This window comes from Eschrichtius robustus, chromosome 1 (assembly GCF_028021215.1).
Source record: "Eschrichtius robustus isolate mEscRob2 chromosome 1, mEscRob2.pri, whole genome shotgun sequence".
NCBI classification, from domain to species: Eukaryota; Metazoa; Chordata; class Mammalia; order Artiodactyla; family Eschrichtiidae; genus Eschrichtius; species Eschrichtius robustus.
Window position 1 is genome coordinate 187,010,928 of NC_090824.1, and position 24,134 is coordinate 187,035,061.

The 24,134-nt window shown below is 39.0% G+C and overlaps 1 protein-coding gene across 8 annotated transcripts in view; it reads left to right on the forward strand.

Moving 5' to 3' along the window:
- Positions 1-24,134, forward strand: part of MLLT10 (MLLT10 histone lysine methyltransferase DOT1L cofactor) — a 250,065-nt gene that overhangs the window by 115,895 nt on the left and 110,036 nt on the right. For all 8 annotated transcript variants that reach the window (XM_068561150.1, XM_068561136.1, XM_068561157.1 and 5 more), the window contains one exon: positions 22,340-22,435. In XM_068561150.1, coding sequence (XP_068417251.1) covers positions 22,340-22,435 — 96 coding nt within the window. The remainder of the gene's footprint in view (positions 1-22,339; positions 22,436-24,134) is intronic.

Sequence of the window (24,134 nt, forward strand, 5' to 3'; positions counted from 1 at the left end):
TTGCAGCCATCCACAGGTGGACAGGGTCAGATTGTCTCCCGGTGAGCTGAACAGAGGCACTTTAGTTTAACATTCAGGCAGAGGGGCAGGGTTCCCTGAGGCAGGCCATTATGTATGATTAAAATAACAAAAGCAACAAAAAGCAAAGGTTAATGAAATCAAACAGATCGAATATGCAGTCTGATTTAGCTCTTCCCTGTTAATTTTCCTTTGTTCCTGCATTTCCTGCATTTCCTGTAAGATCAATAATTATGGAGACCTGTTCAAGGGCAAGCCTTGCGGCCAGGCTTAGATCACAAAATGGCTTAGGCCAGAAATGGCTTCTCTTATGTCAAGAAATCCATGCCTGGTTCTCTTTCTCCGAGACCCCCCTACCCGATCTGCTTACAACTTCGTCACCTGGATAATGGAACAGAGAAGGTAGACGAGGGCAGAATCCTAGGGGAGATATTGCTAAGCAGGTTGGGTATTAGGATAAGGAGACAAGTTATTTTCAAAAGTGTTTAAAGTGAAACTAGGGAATGGGGGCATATAGATTTGGGGGAAGTGTTGGAGCAAGGGCCTGGAAGAACTCAGTGAGGTCCCAAGAACAAGTAAGAGAGTGAGTTAACTGCAAGGTTGTGAAGAAAGAATAGATCATAGTGGTTGAATATTTCATTGGTCTGTTTTGGCATCAGTTGTTGGGAGACAGTTCTCCGTGGGACTCTGACATTTGTACACGTCTTGTGAGCAGTGGCCTCAACTGCCTTTGTTTATCTTTTCAAAGTTTTTATATAATGAATACCCTTGGAAAATGGAGGCACCATCCAGAGCAAAGGCAGAGTTGCATATAGTCTTGGGAGGTACAGAGATAATACCTCTTTCTGGGGTAATTGGCAAGCATGCTTACTGTTCAGAATTGGGTTCCCTAAGCCCAAGATTGCTCTCCTTAAATGCAACCCACTCTGTGTGCAAGTGTCATCTGGCCTCCTTCGGGTTATCCTGTCAGAATTGGGGGTTGGGGAACGATGCGAATGCTGACACTCTGCCTACTGCTATTGCTATGAGTAATAGAGCCCTCTGTGTCCAACCCAGGAGTCTTGTGTCTTCTTCCAGCACTCATGAAACTGGTGGGCTAATTGTTAGCTTGTAAGTACGGTAAGATCTTAGACCCTTCAAGTTTTGGGGCACAAGATGTGATTATAGGCATACCAAAGGAGAATCTAAGTGAAAGCCATTGGAACTGAGAATGTTTGGGGACCCTGAGGGTTGTCCACATAGGATTGGCCTTGTCTGTTTAACACACCCACTCTTGTGGTCCGGAGTATTGGGTTACTGTGGTTGAAGGTCTTAGCAAGGTCACAAGGAGTAGGGAAGAGTTACCTAAAGAAAAATAATGGGCAGACAAAAACAGGAGATATCTATTAATAAATGATGGAACAAGGATTTAAGACCAAGCATGCCTGACTCCAAAGTCTGTGAATCTTTTTTCTTTTTTAAAAATATTTATTTATTTATTTTTGGCTGCGTTGGCTCTTCATTGCTGCGCGCGGGCTCTCTCCAGTTGCGGCGAGCGGGGACCACTCCCCGCCGCAGTGCACGAGTTTCTCACTGTGGTGGCCTCCCTTTGCTGCTGAGCACGGGGTCTAGGTGCGTGGGCCCCGGCAGCTGTGGCCCATGGGCTCTAGAGCACAGGCTCAGTAGTTGTGGTGCATGGGGTTAGTTGCTCCGTGGCATGTGGGATCCTCCCGGACCAGGGCTCAAACCCATGTCCCCTGCATTGGCAGGCGGACTCCCAACCACTGCGCCACCAGGGAAGCCCCTGTGGATCTTTTTTTCACAAGTCTTTCTGCCTTTTACTTGGAGGTTTAATAATCACATTTCTTTAAAAGTTAGATAAATCAGATGTATTACAAATTGAACTATTTTTGGTCTTAGTACAAACGGTGCAGTTTTCATGTGTTCTAAAAAGAATGCTGATACAAAGAATCTCTCGTGAATCCTCTGCTTTGTTCCAGGAAGTTCTTACTTAGACTAGTGTTTGGGAGAAGAGACTTATAAAGAGCTTGTAACTTAGGAGGGAAAGATTCCTTGTCAAAAGAGGTTAAACAGACAAGTTTCAAGTAGATGTGAATAGCCTTTTTGAAATTTTGCTTGAATTTAGATATTAAAGATAAACGTTAATACAGTTTGCATCAATTAAATACCATGCCCATGAAATGGAATTTTATGAATAATTGAATTGGCTGAGGGACTAATTTCTTTATTCAGTAGAGTTACTATCTTTTATAAGGTTGAGATTACACATAATGTGAAGACTTAAATTCATTTAGGTGTTTAGAGTTGAATTCCAACTGTCTAAAATCTTAGAATTATGGTGACTGTAACAAGTTTTTTCCATTAATAGTAAAAATTTGTTAATATACTTATTTCCTATGTTACACTATCTAGTTTAATTTCCTTTTCCATGGATGAAGAATAGGGACATTAATGTTTAATTGAATTTAATAAATGTTTATGTAGCATCTACTTTATATAGTCCACATCCAAATATTTCCTGTTGTCCCAATAATGTTCTTTATAGCTGACTTAAAAGAAATTGATCCAGGATTCAGTTAAGTATCAAGCATTGCATTTAGTTACATCTCTTTAGTCCTCAGGCTTTTCTACCTTTGGCAATGTTGACATTTTTGAAGGTTCTGTACTAGTTGTTTTGCAGCATGTCCCTCAACTGGGATTTGTCTTTTTCATTTCCTTTTGATTAGATTTATGTTAAGCATACTTGATAGAAATACCACATAAGTGGTGTATTGTTCACAGTGCATCATAACCTTTTTTTTTTTTTTTTTGCTATCATTGTATCATATTCTTTCAGTGGGGATGGTATTTAGAAACCATTTTTCTTTGGAGTAAGTCCGTGTCCTAGAATGGGCCCTTGCCTGGAAGGTTAATTTGAGACCCCACTTCAGCCCTTCTTACTGGAGGCTGCTTGCATTTATCTGGTGTTGGCCATTGCAAAACCCTTTCTTGTTTCAGCTGCTGTCCTCAAATTAGCCCTTAGTGCTTTGCAGTGGATACCGTTGGTAATTTTGTGGTTTTCTTGTGGCTTCCTTCTCCCCTCACAAATGCTGTTACCATGCAGATCTTGTAGTTCTTTGTTCTACTCTGTTTGTATTTTGGGGTTGATGGAAGTACTTTGACACTTGGTTTTGTTGTAAAATGTTATTCCATGGATTTTTGGTTTTCCTAAGTTGTCTGTTTTTATATGGGGATTCAGAGAGATTGAGAAACTACTCTGTTGCCACCATCTTCCCTTTGTTAATTTCTTTCTTGTTATTTTAAAAGGGGTTTCACTATTATTGTATCTTCTTTTATTGTCTGTTTATAAAGACTGTTGACTTTTATATGTTAATCTTATATCAGTTACCTTATTGTTTGAGGTAGTAGTAGTACAAAGTACTTTTACAGTACTGTTTTACCGAATACTTTGTGACATAACAGTTGTATTTTATTTTTTTTTATTTTTATTTATTTTTAAAATTTTATTTATTTATTTATTTATGGCTGTGTTGGGTCTTCGTTTCTGTGCGAGGGCTTTCTCTAGTTGTGGCAAGTGGGGGCCACTCTTCATCGCAGTGTGAGGGCCTCTCACTGTCGCGGCCTCTCTTGTTGCGGAGCACAGGCTCCAGATGCGCAGGCTCAGTAATTGTGGCTCACGGGCCCAGCTGCTCTGCGGCATGTGGTATCTTCCCAGACCAGGGCTCGAACCTGTGTCCCCTGCATTGGCAGGCAGATTCTTAACTACTGCGCCACCAGGGAAGCCCCAACAGTTGTATTTTAAAAGCAAGTGATTTTGTCTTGTTTGGTTTGTTTCTGGTATTCCCTATTTTTTTTTTTAATAAATTTATTCACTTTATTTATTTATTTTTGGCTGCGTTGGGTCTTTGTTGCTGTGTGCAGGCTTTCTCTAGTTGTGGCGAGCGGGGGCTACTCTCCCTTGCATGGGCTTCTCATTGCGGTGGCTTCTCTTATTGCGGAGCACGGGGTCTAGGCGTGCAGGCTTCAGTAGTTGTGGCACGCGGGCTCAGTTGTGGCACACGGGCTTAGTTGCTCCGCGGCATGTGGGATCTTCCCGAACCAGGGCTCGAACCCGTGTCTCCTGCATTGGCAGGCGGATTCTTAACCACTGCGCCACCAGGGAAGCCCCTGCTATTCCCTATTTTTAAGCTGAAAAAACCACCTCAGTCTTAGTTGTAGCATTTCAATTAAGTGGGGGAATGGATGAAGAAAAAGTAAACAGTGCATAGACAGAATGTATTATATAAGCAGTTTGGGGCAGCTCTCCAACTACTTAAACTTCTCTGTGTGAGCTTGTTTCAATTCTTTTATGATAGTGGTAATGACAAGGGCCCTAGGTTTCTCTCTCTCTGTAGTAGTTATCACCCCTAATTTTTAAAGTGGTAGAACATACATAAGATTTACTGTTTAAACCGTTTTAAAATGTGCAGTTCAGTGGCATTAAATACATTTATATTGCTGTGCACCCATCACCACCATCCATCTGCAGAACTCTTTTCATCTTGCAGAACGGAAACTCTGCAACCAGTAAGCAGTAACTTCCCCCCCAACTCCCCCCCCAAGCCCCTGGCAGCCGCTATTCTACTTTGTGTTTTTAGGAATTTGACTACTCTAGATTCCTCTTATAAGTGGAACATTCTGTTATATGTGCATGCCACATTTTGCTTATTCATTTATTTGTTGATGGAGACTTGGGTTGCTTCCACATTCTAGCTGTTGCGAATGAATAATGCTGCTGTGAACATGGGTGGGTATACAATATCTCTTCAAGCCTCTGCTTTCAGCTCTTTTGGGTATATACCCAGAAGTGGAATTGCTGGATCACATGGTGATTCTGTGTTTAATTTTTTGAAGAGCCGCTATACTATTTTCCATAGCAACTGTACCATTTTACATTTCTACCAACAGGGTTTCAGTTTCTCCACATCCTTGCCAACACTTATTTTTTGTTTTTGCTTTTCTCAGTAGTAGTTTTGTTCCTTCATGATGATAAGTTATTTGGTCTTCAGCTCTTTGTTTATTTTCTTGGGGCTGATTATTGTTAAATAAACTTTGTCTCATAGCTACATTAGAGGAAAAGTGAGAGGAGTACATTCAAATGTAAATTTTTATTGATTTATTGTGAAGTTCTAGACTAGACCACAGTTAAATAAGTTAAATAGCCACGTGTGGCAGGTAGATACCATATGGAAAGCACGGCTTTAGAAAATAATGAGAGCTTGGTTGTTCATGTTTACGGTTTCTGGACAAATATTAGTGTTACTTTGTTTAAATTATGAAGTGTTTTTATTCAGTTTCTTGTTTACTTCATCATGAAGTAAATATGGGAATCACATGGGCACTAAAAAGTTTTAGGTTCAACCACTAATAGGTAAGGAATTACTTTGTACTAAGTCTTCCAGGTAACCAGTAGACTGGAAAGTTTTTGTGATAAAAAAATTATGGGGATAATAGTAATTTATTCTTTTTTAAAATATTTATTTATTTAGCTGTGTTGGGTTTTAGTTGCGGCACGCGGGCTCTAGAGGGCACGGGCTCAGTAGTTGCATCGCCTGGGCTTAGCTGCCCTGTAGCATGTGGGATCTTAGTTCCCCGACCAGGGATCCACCCTGCATCCTCTGCACTGGGAGGCAGATTCTTAACCACTGGACCACCAAGGAAGTCCCCAATAATAATTTATTCTTAATTGATGAATTATTAGGTGACTCTGCTTAGAGGATAGTTACCTATTATGATTCTGTGTGGTAAAATCACTCACTCAATTGACGTTTTTACTGAATAAATTGTTGTGTAGACCTGTTTTTTTTCAAACCTTGTCCTATATAACCACAGCTGATTTTTTAAAAGTTTATTTACTTATTTATTTATTTATTTTTGGCTGTGTTGGGTCTTCGTTTCTGTGCGAGGGCTTTCTCTAGTTGCGGCAAGCGGGGGCCACTCTTCATCGCGATGCGCGGGCCTCTCACTATCGCGGCCTCTCTTGTTGCGGAGCACAGGCTCCAGACGCGCAGGCTCAGCAATTGTGGCTCACGGGCCTAGTTGCACCGCGGCATGTGGGATCTTCCCAGACCAGGGTTCGAACCCGTGTCCCCTGCATTGGCAGACAGATTCTCAACCACTGTGCCACCAGGGAAGCCCCCACAGCTGAATTTTTTTAAAATAGCTTAGGTTAGGCTGAATGGTTAAAATAAATATACACGTGAGTCAGAGTGAGATTGGTCCAGTGAGAAGAAAATAAAGTTCTTGTGGAAATTTGGCAGAAGTTTCCTGTGAGGCAGTAGGAAATGCTAAGTGAAAGTAGTGTTATTTTAGAAACGTTTTGAATGTTGTCTTTGATTTTTCCTAAGGAGATAAGAGAGGACAGTGCTCTCAATTGCATGAACAATATCTTCAGAGTACAAAAGCTAGAAGCTTCACAGTATTTTGAACATGGAGAAGGTTCAGTTTGTTGAAAACATGGGGTAGGGGAATAAGAATGATAAGCATGAAAATATAGGTAGGGGCCATTTATGGCAATCTCAGTAAGAGGAGTTTGCATTTAATAGTGGTACAAGGAAGATTATTCACCCAGTTTTGTATGAGGGGACAGAATTTGTGAACTACTATGATGACTGATAGTTCTCTTTATAACATGTATCTAAGTTTTGTGTATTTGTCTTCCCCATTGAAACAATGGAATTTCTCCATAAATTTTTGTCCTATTTACGTTTGTATTATCAGCATTTGTGTACTGAATAAATAAATAATTTTACTTAATAAGTAATTGAAATAAGGAGACCAGTTTGTAGAATGATGATGATGACAACCACAATGACAGCCAAGCAGCAATAACTAACATTTACTGTATGTTAGACATTGTTCTAGGTACTTTACGTGTATCATTAACTCATAGAATCCCCAGCAACAAACTTGTGCGATAAGTACAATTATTATTATTGTTTACAGATATGAAAACTATGCCATAGAAGTTTAACAGTGTGCACAAGCTAATAGTGAATAAGATAGAGCCAAATGTGAACCCACATAGTCTGGCTCCTGAGTCCATGCTCTTTAACCACTATATTATGTTGCTTAAGCACGTTAGCCTGAATCAGATTAAAAGTAATGAAGTCTAAACTGAGTTTAATAGGTATATGAATGGAAAGATATGGGAAATGATATTCAAGGCACTGAAGCAATAAAATCTATAAGGCCCGGGATCTGATTGGTAGCAGTAGGGCAAGGGGAAGAGTGCATTGTAAGTGATGGATGGTTACAGGCTGTCTTCACTAGGGGACACGCTACCACCATAAGTACAAGTAGGGCCTTGAGGAAAAAGTAAACATTATAATTACTCATTATAATGAGTAAACATTATAAAAAGGAGGAACTGATAATTCTGATTTTAGTCACATTAGGTGTGGTGGAATGGGAAACATTTTAAAGGCAGTTAGAAGTGTGAAACTGGAGTTTGAGATGGGTTAGGCTAGATGTATATTTGATTCAAATAAGTGAAATTATTACTATTTTAAGAGTTGTAAATTATAATTAATATTGTAAAATAAGGAGATTGATTTGATAGTAAAAACGAAGAGTTGTCAGAAAGACTTAAGTGATGAGGCTTTGCTTGGACTGAGGTATTGGCACATTACATGTAACAGAAGGGAAAAACAATTTGTTTGAATCATATTGTACCCATTGCCTCCAAATAAGCTTTGGGTTTTTTTTTTTTTTTAAACATTATGCTGTGTGCTCCAGTTATTCTTTTTTTGTCAAATAATGATGCTCTTCAGTTTTCATTTTCCTCTTTTCTTTCTTCCATCTCAGTTCAAGTCCAGCACTTAGTTCTGGCTTTCTCATGAAGCTAGACTTTGTCTTGTGTGACTCATGCTGTATCTCTTGCTTTGGATATCTTTTACACAATTTTCTTATTTTTTCATTTCACTTTTTTACTACTAGTTGTCATTAGTATATGTCTATATACTAATATACTGCCGGGCTATATTGTGTTTTGTTTTGTTTTTTGTTTTTGGCCGTGCTGTGTGGCATTCGGGATCATAGTTCCCTGACCAGGGATCAAGCCCATTCCCCTTGCAGTGGAAGCTCGGAGTCCTAACCACTGCACTACCAGGGAATTCCCTACATTGTGTTTCAAAACTGATCCGTATCTTTTGTACTTTACTGTTTTTTCCACAGTGCCTAATATGGTTTCTTGAACACAGTGAAACCATGTGAAATGCTTGCTTTTTAAACAAACCCAGAATTTTAAGTATGAGGGTAATGAAATAAAGGTAGTATTATTGACAACTTTTGAGTAATTAAGAACTGATTTAGGAGGATTTATAGTTTTAGTTGCATTGACTATAATGTAGTAGTTACATATACATTTATAGGAATATGAAACTGTAGCACAGGATGTTAATGGAGTAGGAGGGGTCTGCTGAGGTCATGAAAAGGGATAATCTCTGATGAGACGTTGAGAAGGGATGGACTTTTATCCATGGAAGAAGAAAACGATTTAGTATTAAATGTTGTAAAATGGATATACTTGTTAAGCAGGCAGAGAGAAGTTAAAGTGAGCATTAAATCATTTATTATTCATTCCTTTGTGTGTTTACATAGTTTGTTTCCTTAACTTTTTCAGCCACTAGGGTATGCCCACATCCCTTGCTTCATGGCCCATTTCGTCTGTTTAAAGCCAGCAACGTTGCAGCTCTCTGATCAGTCTTCTGTAGTCATATCTTCCATTGACTCTCTTCTTTTGCCTCCTTTTTTCTTTTCTTTTTCTTTCTTTTTTTTTTTTAGGATCATTTCAGTAGCCAAGTTTTTTTGTTTTTTTTTTGTTTTTTTTTTAACACCTGATCCTTGGGGTCATTTGCATTCTTAATTAATTAATTTTGGCTGTGTTGGGTCTTCGTTTCTGTGCGAGGGCTTTCCCTAGTTGCGGCAAGCGGGGGCCACTCTTCATCGCGGTGCATGGGCCTCTCACTATCACGGCCTCTCTTGTTGTGGAGCACAGGCTGCAGACGCGCAGGCTCAGCAGTTGTGGCATACGGGCCCAGTTGCTCCACGGCATGTGGGATCTTCCCAGACCAGGGCTCGAACCCGCATCCCCTGCATCGGCAGGCAGATTCTCAACCACTGCGCCACCAGGGAAGCCCTCCTTTTTTCACTTTAAGGATCCCTGTGATTGCATTGGGCCTGCTGGATACTCCAGGATAAGTAAATATACTTATATTTGCAAAGTGCCTTTTGCCATGTAAGGTAACATATTTACAGATTCTGAGGGTTAGGGTTTAGACATCTTTCAGTACCATTATTTTACCTTCCACAGAAGTATTGTCTGGTGCTGTGAGAATGGCTTGAATTCTGCCTCCTAGTGTAGTGATGGCCTGTAATTTTGGATCAGTTTAGCAAGTACTGAGGCTGAATAGCTGCTGCAGCCCAGTGCATACCACATACCATTTGGTTTCAGTTTAGTTGAACCAGTCAGTGAACCAAGCTCATTGTTGAAGGGAAGCTCTATGAATTGAGGTCCACATTAAGCCAACAGCTTTGCATCAGGTGACAGAACAGAGGTAGCTGTCACATTTTAAATACAAAGCTGAGATGCTGATGGGACCAGGGCAGTTGTGTTCTTGAATATACCATTTCCATTTGACAAGTGAGGAATTTTGGGCCCTTGCCACATTGTTAGTCATTAAGTCTGACTTAATATTAGACATCATAGGCTGGAGAGTCACATTGTTCCGTGGGTCTAGTTTTGACAAGGGCCCACTGGCAAGCTAATAGCTACTTTTCAAAAAGGGGTGCCCCTGATAGCTGTGTCAGGGAGGCAGCAAATCTAGAACCCCAATGGGAGCCTCTGGGTAGAGGCTTTTTGCCAGAGTCTCAAATGAGCAAAATCATCAGTCACAAAACTTGTAGCTCAAGTGCATAATGAGGATTGTGGGGCGCTGAAGGTAGAGAGTATTAGCTTTCTTCTTCCCACTGTGAATCTTTCCACTGATGCTGGTGCCTTTTTCTTCCATAGGTCCCGGTAAGATAGTAATCTTGGTAACCCTGTGTGACAGGACCATAAAAATTTGTGTCTCTGCTGTCTCCAAATTCTCCAGCATACTTGAATGGGCGCCTATGGCCATTAGTTGATTTCTCTTTGGGGACTGGGAAACCTTATCCTCATCTCTAATCATTTTTCTTCTTAAAGCAACTGTGATCACCTTAAAGTCTGAGGAGGTTGAGGAAGAGTGAGAGACTGCGGGGGTAGAGATGGCTCCACACTGTTAAATTCACCTTTGGGTTTATTTTCAATTTCCAAGGGCATGACGGCTGCTGGTGGGTTAACCAAACAAATTTCCCGTGTTTTCAGCATTCACAGTGCTCTATATTTTGACGTCCTCATGGGTGACACCATTTATTTCAGCCCAGGGGGCCCCATGATTCAGCAGCCAGTTTGCACTCTCTGGTCAACTTGATTTTGGCTCACACAGTAGGAACCCGTTTTGGAGAGCTCTCCTCAGTCTGGGGTATCTGCTACCCAATACAAAGTTAAACTCTCAGGTTTTCACCTAGTTTCAGTAAGGTGCTAGTTTCATGAAGACTGGGAGAGTTTTTCAGGGTGGCAGTGGTGATTGGAAAAATTTATCTAGATTTCTCATTCTCCAGTGGGTCATCTTTATTATACTGTAAATGCTTTATTAATATTGTAAATCCAACCTGGGGCATCAAGAGCCTGAATACTACTCTAAGTCTCAACTGTAATTTCTCATGGGTGTTGGTCTGTCTCTGGGAAGTCTCCCTGAGATTTCCTGACCAAAGCTGCCTTATAGCAACCAGGATCCATGGCAAAAATATCTGAAGTCTTTTATTGTCATCTCTAATTGAATTTAAAGTTGGCTCGATAGATCGCAGGTGGTATTGAGCTGTGAGGCAACCCAGCTATTGCCATTCTTCCTTAACATACATTAAGGCCCCTCTACCTGCATTTTTCAAGCGAACCAGGGTTCCTATGATTCACCTTGTTTCTGCCCATAGTGATTGCTTGCCAGTTTCCCTCCTTTCATGCCCAGTATAGGTGAGTGGCTCTGTAACTGTTATCTGAAAAGGGTTAGAACCTTCTGTTCACTAGTTATTATTATGGTAGGATGGAACTGAAGCCAACTGCCAGATTGGTGAGGAAATCATCCTACCTGAAGGTTTTTTGTTTTTTGTTTTAATTGAAGTATAGTTGATGTACAAAATTATATATGTTGCAGGTGTACATATAGTGATTTACAGTTTTTAAAGTTTATACTCTATTTATAGTTATAAAATCTTGGCTGTATTCCCTGTGTTGTACAGTATATCCTTGTAACCTGGAGGAGGTTTCAACAGCCACCTCCTCAGTTCTTCCTCATTGTCAGGCAGTAAAATGAAGGACCGTTTACTACTTGATTGACCATACGATTTGCTCAATATGTTTGTTAGTCGTTCCCACAGACTTCCCTCAAATCCCATTAACTGGCCCTTGAGGCCCTTATTCTTCCTCTTCCAGAAAGCCATGTCTCTAACAGCATCACATTCCTATTACCAAACTGTCAAGAACTTTGAAAGAGGTCTGTGATTTTACTCTACTTATAAGGTAACTAGTTAGGAGACAAGAGAATTCTGGGTCAGAGATGAAGTATAGTTTATTACTTAAAGCAGTAGAAGTAGCCAGAGTATCAGTGTTTTTGCACTGCTCCCCCAAGATCCAGTTTCCGTAGGGCAATGCAAAGAGGACCAGATGACATCTGCTCATGCAGTATTTTGCATTGCAGTAGAGGAACTCTGATCTTAGGGCACCTGAATCTTTTGTAATAGACAGTAGGTGTGGCTGCCCTTTGCTCCTAAGGTACACATTCTGTCTTCTAAGTCTGATCATTATACGAACAACCTTGAAAAGATAGTTCAGAATTATGGGCAAGTCATTGTCTCATTCTCAAGACATACAGAAACAGTAGAGACTCATGTAAGAACTTTCTCCTAACACATGACAATCTTCAGATTATGAGGATTAATACAATGTTTATTTTTCATTCACAGCTAAGTCCAGAATGGGTGTTGCAGACAGCTTTCTTTCTTATAAGGCATGAATCAGGAATTTAAGTTCCTTCCACCTTGTGACTCGGCCTTCTTTTCATTGTTCCTTCGTGGCTGCCGTGTTCACTTGCATTAATCTCTGGAAGAGGAAGGAGCATGGACACTCAATACTTGGGGCTATGAAGGACCAGGCCTAGAGGCAGCACATGTCGTTTTTCATTCAGATTGCGTTTGACTTCAACCCAGTTAAATGCCACATTGAACTGCAAAAGGAAACTGGGAAATGTCTAGTTATACTCTGAATAAGAAAAGGAAATGGGTTTGGTGAATAGCTAGCTGTCTCTACCTCATTTTAGCCCATTCTTTTTGTTAAGCCATATGTAATTATTAAAAAAAATTCAAACAAGGCAAAGCATTTTAAAAAATGCAAGTTAATTAAAAAAAAAAAAAGACCCACTCCAGAATCCACCATCCAGAAATAGCCATTATTACTACTAAGTAAATTTTTATGTATAGATAGCTATATAATCCAGATTTTTATATATAGATGGAAAATAGATTTAAAAAAGGATAGAGCAATAAAAAATATTAAAATGATATAATACATTAATTTTTTTAATATTAAAGTTAGATTTACTTGGCTATATAGAAGAAAAAGAAAGTGAAGCAAAATAGATAACATTGAACTTCATATAAAATTTCCTTACCACAAGAGATATTATTTCCTTAAATTTATACCTTGAAGCTTAATAATAGAGATTACAAAAACAAACAGAAAACATTGAGAGGTAAGATTGTCTTTCCAGTTCAGATGCTTTTAGCTGTAACAGAATATTGCTAAAGCAGTAGGAAATTTATTGTTTTGCATAAGATGTTCAGAGGCTTTTCTAAGATTGGTTAATTTAACAATAGCCAGTTCAACGGTGGCAGGGCATTGTTGTCTTTCTTGTGGTTCTCTTGGCTTTTCTAGGCATAGTTGTCAGGTCATTACAGTTGTTCCAAGGGTCATGGCCTAACACTTGAGCATCTGAAGGCAGGAAGGGAGTACGTTTTTAAGAGAGAGAACATTCCCAGCCATCTCACAGAAAATTTACCCTTCTGTTTTATTATCCTGACCTAAATCTATCCCAGACCTAAGGCAGTCAGTGGGTAGGGAGGGTAGATTTATCTAAATTGACTTAGATATACCATGTTCACCTCTGGGCTGGAGTTTGAGGATGTGAGAGGGTGATTAGCCAAAGAAAACCAGACTTTGTCTACAAGGAGGGGATTTATGTGTAATTACTATTTGGTGGCAGGCTATTTTGTTTTAACTACATGCTTCAAAATCTATATTGAGCTCCTGCCTTGAAAGGCTAATAGCATCCCCATGCTCTTCTCATTTCCTGTGCCCTCCAGTTTGTTTGTTTTTCAAAGATCTTTATGTTATATTTTTCAGGTCTGGGACATTCTCTTCTGTAAATGCAATCCTCAGAGTTGTTTTAGGGATTTGTTCTGTATTTTTAAAAAATATTTATTTATTTATTTGGCTGTGGCGGGTCTTTTTTTTTTCCTGCGTTGGGTCTTAGTTGCGGCGCGCAGGGTCATTAGTTGTGGCATGCGGGCTCAGTATTTGCAGTGTGTGGGCTTAGTTGCCCCACGGCATGTGGGATCTTAGTTCCCCGACCAGGGATTGAACCGGTGTACCCCGCATTGCAAGATGGATTCTTAACCGCTGGACCACCAGGGAAGTCCCGCTCTGGCGGGTCTTAGTTGCGGCACATGGACTTCTTAGTTGTGGCACATGGGATCTTTTTATTTTAGTTGTGGCATGTGGGCTCTTAGTTGTGGCATACAGACTCTTAGTTGCGGCATGCAAACTCTTAGTTGCACGTGTGTGTGGGATTTAGTTCCCCAACCAGGGATGGAACCCGGGCCCCTGCATTGGGATCATGGAGTCTTACCCACTGGACCACCAGAGAAGTCCCATTTGTTCTGTATTTAATTTAAATTTGTAGGATGGTCACTACCAGTCCTTTCACCACAGCTTCTCCAGTGAGTTCTTTATATCATGTCTTAAATGGCAGAACTTTATTGTTCAGTATCTTTTTTCAAGAATAAGTTCTGCAGACCTGTATTCTCTGAGTTTGTTCATAATGGAAAGTATTTCCTTCTTGTCCTGATTTTTGAATTGTATCTTGGCTGTATATAATATCATTAGGTCACACTTTCTTTCCTTTTAAGAATTCAAGCAGTGGACCTGGAGAGTATTGCTGTGGGGAGACCAGGGACAGTCCCACCCCCCTGACCCCCTTGCAGTCTACTGAGTTTAACTACAGTAAGTCTTGCCGTTGAACATTCTGTAACTGAATTTTTTCAGAATGCGTTTTTTCCAATTTTTATTTTGTGTGCTTTTATGTTTAAATACATCTTCTGTTCTCCATTCGTTGGATTTTCTACTTTAGGGACACAGGTTATACTTATGTTTGATTATCTTGTTTTATGTAGCTGTTAGTTCCTCTCTAACCCCCCGCCCCCTTTTTTTTCTTGGCCACACTGTGCGGCTTGTGGGATCTTAGTTCCCTGACCAGGGATCGAACCCGGGCCACAGCAGTGAAAGTGCCCAGTCCTAACCATTGGACTGTCAGAGAATTCCCTCTAACCACTTTCTTTTTTTTAAAAATTTTTATTGGAGTATGGTTGCTTTACAATGTTGTGTTAGTCTCCACTACACAACAAAATGAATCAGCCATCCACATATAGATATCCCCTCCCTTTTGGACATAACCACTTTAATATCTGCTGATTTTTCATTTGCATTACTAGGATTGTTTCATGCCCCTTTTTAAGCAGTATTTTTATTCTCAGGAATGTATATTTTTTTCCTTGCTGATTCTATTTTATTTACTAATTCTGTTTTAGTTTTTAAATTACTTTGGTTCTATAATCCCTTTTTTTTAACCTTTTTTTGTTTCATTATCTCATTCTTGTGCTTTGTTCGAAGTTTTATTTAGCATGAAACAGTTTTGAGAAACATCTTCAAATTGCATTTTTTTAAAAAAAATTATTTATTTATGGCTGCGTTGGGTCTTCATTGCTGCGCGTGGGCTTCCTCTAGTTGTGGCGAGCGGGGGCTACTCTTCGTTGCAGTGCATGGGCTTCTCATTGCGGTGCCTTCTCTTGTTGCGGAGCACGGGCTCTAGGCGCGCGGGCTTCAGTAGTTGCAGCTTGTGAGCTCTAGAGCATAGGCTCAGTAGTTGTGGTGCACGGGCTTAGTTGCTCCACAGCATATGGGATCTTCCCGGACCAGGGCTCGAACCCATGTCCCCTGCATTGGCAGGCGGATTCTTAACCACTGTGCCACCAGGGAATTCTGAGAAATATCTTTATGCTGAGTTATATTTATTTGTAGGGTAAGATTTTTCGTTCTCTTATGCACGTTGTGCTCTTTATATTGTTTCTTTTTTGGCTGTGCTTTCTTTGCCATGCAGCTTTTTTCCCTCTCGCTCATGTTTGTGAGGCTCTGTGTAGATACTTGCTCCACTGTAGTTCAGGTAATTTCTTGAATCTCTTCTCACCATTTTTGAGACTAGGGTTTGAGGGCTAAGTATTTTGCCTTTTTCTGACGCCAGAGGGAATGGCAAGGATGCAGTGTAAAAGCTCAGCTGGGGCAGTATGCAGTTTTTGGTAAAACCTCAGGCTCAACTCTCTTTTCTAATTTTTGATTAAATGTCTTATACTAGGTTTTAATCTCTTAACTGTGTGGGGGTATCTCATACAGTTAAGAATACCCTCTGATTTTATATAATTCACTCCTAGCCTAGATCCTTTACTTCCAAAGAGTCAGTACTCTCCCTTCCTCTAGTTTTTCCTGTTTCTGCCCTGAAGCTTGCAGTACTCTTTAGGCAGAGAAAGAACAAATTAAGTAGGCAGGAAAACAAAAAGAAAAGATTGCTTCTCTGCAGATTGAGGGTTTTTTGTGATATTCTCAGAATTTTAGCTAATTTTGGAAGCAGGATTATTAATAGCTGAATTCTGTAGTACAGTCCAGGGCATTTTCTCCTCTATTTCTGAAGTCTTCTATTTCACTGCTTGCTTGCCAGTTTTCGTTTAATGCATTATTATCTGCCTCTGCCTCTGCCTCTCCCCCAGTTTTGGTTGCTATTTGATTTGTTGTTTTCACTGGTTTTTGTTTGTTTGATTTTGAATCGTTAACATTGGAAAAATTTGATGTGATTTCAAATCACCATTTTTTAAGTGTTAGGAGTTATTGAATCTAGACACACTCCTTACTAGAAATTTAATTTCTAATATTGGGCTTCCTGATGAACTCTTCTTTGCACTTAGTGATGATGAAATTCTTTCCTACAGATGAGCAAATCTTTGTTGATAACTTAGAATTTTTCTGGGGAAGTAATAACCTCAAGCCCAATATTGCATTCCTTTTAGAATTCACTTTCTAATTTACCCCCAATATTTCTACCAGTTGTTCATCGATTGCATGTGTACTTTTCAAACTCTGAGATATCTGATTTCTCTGTGTCTGAAGACATGAACTTATTTCAAGTGTTATCTCTACTGTATTGTACTTTAGTTTTCCTTTAGCAGTTAATTTCTTTACCCATTCCAGTTTGAACACTGGAAACATTGGATGTCTTTTAGTTGTTTATCTTGCTCTAAACTTAGGTTAAAAATTCCTGTATTGTCCCTAGCTTCTACATGGAAAATAGTTCATTCTGGAGCTAAAGCTACTTTAAAATGGAAACATTTTCTCTCCCTTCTTTTATATCTTTCTTCTTTCCCCATCTCTTTCAAATTTCCTTTTTTTTTGTTTTTTGTTTTTTGTTTTTTGGCTGCGTTGGGTCTTCGTTGCTGTGTGCGGGCTTTCTCTAGTTGCGGCGAGCAGGGGCTACTCTTCGTTGCGGTGTGTGGGCTTCTCATTGTGGTGGCTTCTCTTGTTGCGGAACACGGGCTCTAGGTGTGTGGGCTTCAGTAGTTGTGGCGTGTGGGCTCAGTAGTTGCTGCCCGTGGGCTCTAGAGCGCAGACTCAGTAGTTGTGGCGCATGGGCTTAGCTGCTCCGCAGCATGTGGGATCTTCCCAGACCAGGGATTGAACCTGTGTCCCCTGCATTGGCAGGTGGATTCTTGATCACTGCGCCACCAGGGAAGTCCAAATTTCCATTTTATAATTCGTCATCATGGGTAGCTTAACTATATTTTTCTTTAAATTAAAAAAAAAAAAAAAATCTTTTTTTTTTTTTTTTTTAAAGGTTTCAGTTAACTTTCTTGGGAGGTGTAGGTTAAAGTATATTTTGTGCTTGTTTAAGCCATTCCTTTGTGATCTGTAAAAATAGATCCTTACAGGGCTGTTTTAAGGATTAAATGAGATAATATATATATTTGTAAATTACAAATTGCTACAATTCTGATTATTTTTATTGTTAATTATACACACTAATATATTTAGGAGTGACGCTGGTTGTCCTTACCTATGGTTTTACATAAAAATATTCAGTATTTGTTTATTTCCTTCTGGTTGGTACTCTCTTTTTGCATAAAATTTTATTCACTTATTTATTAAATTTATTTTTTATGGAAATAATATAGTTGATGTACAGTATTATATTAGTTTTAGGTGTACTATGTAGTGATTTGATATTTACATACATTATGAAATGATCGCCATAATAAGTCTAGTAACCATCTGTCCCTGTACAAAGTTCTTAACAGTGTTATTGACCATATTCTTTATGGTGTGTATTATAGCCCCTTTGCTCATTTATTTTATAGCTGGAAGTTTTCTCCCCCACCCCGCTCAGTTTGTTCTCTGCATCTGAGTCTGTTTTCATTCGGTTTGTTTGTTTTGTTTTTTAGATTCCACATAAAAGTAAGGTCATGTGGTATTTGTCTTTCTTAGTCTGACTTATTTAACTTAGTGTAATACTGTCTAAATCCATTCATGTAAAATGGCAAGATTTTATTTTTTTAATGGCTGAGTAATATGACACACACACACTGTCTTCTTTATCCATTTATCTACTGATGGCCACTTAGGCTGCTTCCATATCTTGGCTATTGCAAATAATGCTGCAATGAACATTGTGCATATGTCTTTTTGAATTAGTGTTTTTGTTTTCTTTGGGTAAATACCCAGAAATGAAATTGCTGGATCATATGGCAATTCTATTTTTAATTTTTTGAGGAATCTTCACATTGTTTTCCATAGTGGCTGCACTAATTTCCAATCCCACCGACAGTTCACAAGGGTTCTCTTTTCTCTGCATCCTTGCCAACACTTATTATTTGTTGTCTTTTTTTTTTTTTAATTTATTTATTTTTGTTTATTTATGGCTGTGTTGGGTCTTCGTTTCTGTGCGAGGGCTTTCTCTAGTTGTGGCAAGCGGGGGCCACTCTTCATCGCGGTGCGCGGGCCTCTCACTGTCGCGGCCTCTCTTGTTGCGGAGCACAGGCTCCAGATGCGCAGCCTCAGTAATTGTGGCTCACGGGCCCAGTTGCTCCGCGGCATGTGGGATCTTCCCAGACCAAGGCTCGAACCCGTGTCCCCTGCATTGGCAGGCAGATTCTCAACCACTGCGCCACCAGGGAAGCCCCTGTTGTCTTTTTGATGATAGCCATTGTGACAGGTGTGAGGTGGTATCTCATTGTGGTTTTGATTTGCATTTCCCTGATGATTAGTGATGTTGAGCATCTTCTCATGTGTCTGTTGGCCATCTGTATGTCTTCTTTGGAAAAATGTCTATTCAGGTCCTCTGCTTATTTTTTTATTGGGTTGTTGGTTTTTGGATGTTGATTTGTATGAGTTCTTTGTGTATTTTGGATATTAATCCCTTATCAGATATGTTGTTTGCAAGTATCTTGTCCCATTCAGTAGGTGGCCTTTTCATTTTGTTGCTGGTTTCCTTCACTGTGCAAAAGCTTTTCATTTTCAATTTGATGTAGTCCCTTTTGTTTATTTTTGCTTTTGCTTCCCTTGCCTCAGGAGACATATCTGGAAAGATTCTGCTAAGACCAGTTTCAGAAACCATGCTGCCCATGTTTTCTTCTGGTTTTATGGTTTCAGGTCTTCTTTTTAAGTCATTTTGAGTTTATTTTTGTATATGGTGTAAGAAAGTAGTCTAGTTTGACTCTTTCGCATGTAGCTGTCCAGTTTTCACAACATCATTTATTGAAGGGGCTGTCTTTTCCTCACTGCATATTCTTGCCTCCTTTGTTATAGATTAACTGACCATGTAAGCATGGGTTTATTTCTGGACTCTCTGTTCTTCCCATTGATCTGTGTGTCTGTTTTTGTGCTAGTACCATAGTATTTTGATTACCATAGTTTTGCAGTATAGTTTGAAATCAGGGCCTGTGATGCCTCCAGATTTGTCCTTCTTTCTCATATTTCTTTGGCTCCTTGCATAAAATTTTAAAGCAAAATTCATATCATATTAACCATTTTCCCAAATCTTTAAATATTCCTTCAGAACATGCTTTTTAAGTGGCCATTACATGGTTGTATAATAATTTTTTCAACCACATCTGTGTCGTTGGACATTCAGATTGTTTTCAGGTTTTTTCTCATCACAAATAGTAGCATCATAATAAACTGTATTTAAACCTTTGTTCACTTCCTAAAGGTGAAGTTACTAGATCAGATAATGTATTCATGGTTTCTAACTCTTACCTTTAAAATGGTCCTTTGCATTTTTACATTCTCTCAAGTAATGTATGCAAGTACTCATTTCATTGTAACTTGGGCGACATTGGGTCTTATTATAAACAAAACCCCAACAATTTTGATCGCTAGGTAATAGAAAAATATTACCATTAAGTTCTCTAGTAGTTGGGTTGCACATTCTTTGTTATTGTTGCTTAGTGACTCTGTTTCTTTTATAAATTGCCCTTTGTACATTGCTTTATGGCATATATATTTTTTCTTACTGATTTATAAAAAATTTAAACAGCACTGAAATACGGAACATACTAACTCACTTCTCAGTTTGTTTTTAGCTTTTTAATGGTTTTTAAATTGATGTAGAAGTATTTTGAATTTGAATAGCTAAAACTGCCTTTTCCATTTCTGATTTTCTTTTTAATCTTATTGGAGTATAGTTGCTTTACAATGTTGTGTTAGTTTCTGCTGTCCAACAAAGTGAATCAGAGTGAACCATATCCCCTCCCTCTTGAGCCTCCCTCCCACCCTCTTTATCCCACCCCTCTAGGTGGTCACAAAGCACTGAGCTGATCTCCCTGTGCTATGCCGCAGCTTCCCACTAGCTATCTATTTTACATTTGGTAGTGTATATATATCAATGCTACTCTCGCACTTCGTCCCAGCTTCCCCTTCCCCCGCTGTGTCCTCAAGTCCGTTCTCTATGTCTGTGTCTTTATTTCTGACCCACCACTAGGTTCATCAGTACCGTGTTTTTAGATTCCATATATGTGAGTTAGCATACGGTATCCATTTCTGATTTTTTAGTGAGTTTTTTACTCTTAGAAAAAGTCTTTCTTTAAAGTTTTAAAAAATATTTTCTTTAACCTCTTAGATTATTTTAATTTTTATTTAACTCTGTAAAGTAATCCATTTGGATTTTGTCTTACTTTGTATAAGATACTTTCCCCTAAATTATTAACCAGTTATTGTAGTACCATTATTAAATAATTTCAGTCTTTCCTTGCTGATTTGGAATCCCGTCTTTGTCATACGCTAAATATTTATATTAATTGAATATTTTCCTGGAATTTCCTTTTGTTCTATTAAAATCAGCCTATCCTTTTAGTGTGAAAGTCATTAGACTGCATTGATTCATATTTTACCGGCCAATATTATGAATATAATCTATTCATAGTCTCTTCCACTGAGCATTTGCAATCTTCATCTCAGGATGTATTTCTTGGCGTATTACAGAGGACCAAAGTTCTGTGTTATTTCATGATGACTTCCATACATTCACATTTTCATAGATTTACACATGCATACTTTACTTATTACTCTCGTGTGCTTTCCAAGATTGTATAGATTGTTTATCTTGTTCTTATTCAGACTCTTTACATGATGACTGGGATCTAAGGGGGCAAAGGTGAAAGACATAGAAGACTTCTCAAGGCTCTTCTTGGCTCCAGAACTTGTACATGACATCCTATTACAAAGAATTGGAGGCATGAGTCCTTATGATCTTATGATCTGTCACAGTTAAAATATCTTCATAGTAAGAAAATTTCCTAAAAAATCTGAATAAAAACTATTATTGTGTTATTTTACATTTTCTTTTACTAAAGTATTAACATTGCAGTCAAGAGGTATCTAATGTACTTACTAAATCAGGAGTTAAAAGCAAAGAGTGGCAGTACTCTTGGGTATTATAGTAAAACATCTATCCTTAATTTTTATGCTTTTTGTTTTGCTGGTATGTAATCTGTTTTAGGGCAGGGCCAGTGATATTATTCTTTCATGCCTTGAATAGATTAAGTGCTCCGAATGTTTAAATTTATGAACTATGACAAATAAGTTGAATTAACTAAATAATAGTAAACTTCACACCAAATACTGACTCTTACCTACTGATTCAAACATCTGAGAATGATTTGGTTAAAAGTTTTTGATGTTAAATAAGGTTGGGCTCCTAATATGTAATTAATTTCTTATTAGTTGAATTCCTTTGTTATATTTCAATTAATCAGTTTTAGCAGAGATAACTAATTCATCTATTTTCGGAGTAAACCTCAGAAAGAATTTTTTGCCTGAGTTTCTATGCCCTGTTTTGTAGTTTGTGGGCCATAGAATTTAAAGCATGGTGATGGAGAATCCGACATCATTATGATGTGATAGTGCATGTCAAAGGGCTATGTAAATTTTAAAGTGCTATTTATGAAATGTATGCAACAGTATTTGGTGTTTTTAACAGAAGAAAAAGTTTGTCAGATATAAAAGTAGCAAATAATTGTAGACTTCAGTTGTTTAATATATTGTTCTACATTGGTCAAGGATAAGGGAACTGAAGTCACCTTAAAATAAGTTATACTAGTATTACTATATATTTTAATATGTAGTAATATATATAGTAATACCATAAGTATATTACTAGTATTGTTTATATTTAAAATAATATGATCATGGTTAGAAGTGATTTTGTTATTTTTGACAAATATTTGTTAACACTGTAAATTACTTAAACACAATTATATAGAAATCTCATCTTTATTGTATATATGTGGATTATGATTTAACTTTAAATTGGATTTTACTTCTATTCACTTTTAGAAATATAAAGAAAAGGACAAACACAAACAAAAACACAAGAAGCAACCAGAACCATCACCTGCATTGGTTCCTTCCTTGACTGTTACTACAGAAAAAGTAAGTTTTAAGTGTCATATTTTGTTCTACATAATAACTAGTTATGTGCTGACTTTTACTGTTTAACTAGTTATGTGCTGAATTTTGAAAATACTTGAGGAAGTGTCCTGGTTTCTTCTAAGCATTTCCACCTCTCTAACCCTACATCAAGTGCTTTAGGTTTTCCATTCTTAGTCCTTTATTCTATCTTCTGTTTATTCTGTGCTTATTTCTGAAGAATGTTAAGTGAGGATAACAAGCGGGGGGGGGGCATCATTGAGATGTAAACTTTAGGCTGTGCAGTGGGCTTTGTCCACCTGTGATTTTGAATTTTGGCTTCACCACTTACAGACCAAGCTCTTAGGTTAATTAACCTCTTTGTAACTCAATTTCATCATTCGTTAAAGTGGGGGAGATAATTGTTGGAATTGAATGAGGTAATGCGTATAAAGCAGTTAGAACAATGTCTGGTTCATAGTAAATATTACTTAGTAAATGTTAAATATTATTAAGATTATAATCATGTGGTTAACAAGAAAGCAAGTGGGGATGGTGTTGGGCAGCTGGGACAGAGTGAGAAAGGGAGGTGGGATGGGTGCAGTAGGAGAAGAGGCCAGGATGAGAGGCTAGTCACATAGGGCTGTATAAGCCAGTGGAAGGACGTAGTTTTTAGTCTGAGTGAAAAGATAGCCGTTAGAGCAGCGGTCCCCAACCTTTTTGGCACCAGGGACTGGTATGTATGTATGTATGTATGTATGTATTTATTTATTTATATTTTTACTTTTGGCTGTGTAGGGTCTTCATTTCTGTGGGAGGGCTTTCTCTAGTTGCGGCGAGCGGGGACCACTCTTCATCGTGGTGCGCGGGCCTCTCACTGTCGCAGCCTCTCTTGTTGCGGAGCACAGGCTCCAGACGCGCAGGCTCAGTAGTTGTGGCTCACGGGCCTAGTTGCTCCGCGGCATGTGGTGTCTTCCCAGACCAGGGCACGAACCCGTATCCCCTGCATTGGCAGGCAGATTCTCAACCACTGCGCCACCAGGGAAGCCCCAGGGACTGGTTTTGTGGAAGATAATTTTTCCACAGATGGGGGGTGGTGGGGGGTGGTTTCGGCATGATTCAGGTGCATTAAGTTTATTGTGTACTTTATTACTATTATTATTACATTGTAATATATAGTGAAGTAAATTATACAACTCACCATAATGCAGAATCAGTGCGAGCCCTGAGCTAGTTTTTACTTGCCACTAACTGATAGGGTTTTGATATGAGTCTGCAAGCGATTGATTTATTATGGTCTCTGCAGTCAAACCTCTCTGCTAATGATGATCTGTATATGCAGCCGCTCCCCAGTGCTAGCATCACCGCCTCATCTCCCCCTCAGATCATCAGGCATTAGATTCTCATAAGGAGCACGTGACCTAGATCCCTCACATGCACAGTTCACAGTAGGGTTCTTCCCCCTTGAGAATCTAATGCCGCTGCTGATCTGACAGGAGGTGGAGCTCAGACAGTAATGCGAGCAGTGGGGAGTGGCTGTAAATATAGATGAAGCATCGCTTGCTCGCCTGCCACTCACCTCCTGCTGTGCAGCCCGGTTCCTAACAGGCCATGGACTGGTACCGGCCTGGGGGTTGGGAACCCCTCCATTAAAGAGTTCTGATCTGAGATGTAACATGGTGTTACTTAGGTTTTGTAAGAACCTGTGGCTGCTTTGTTGTAA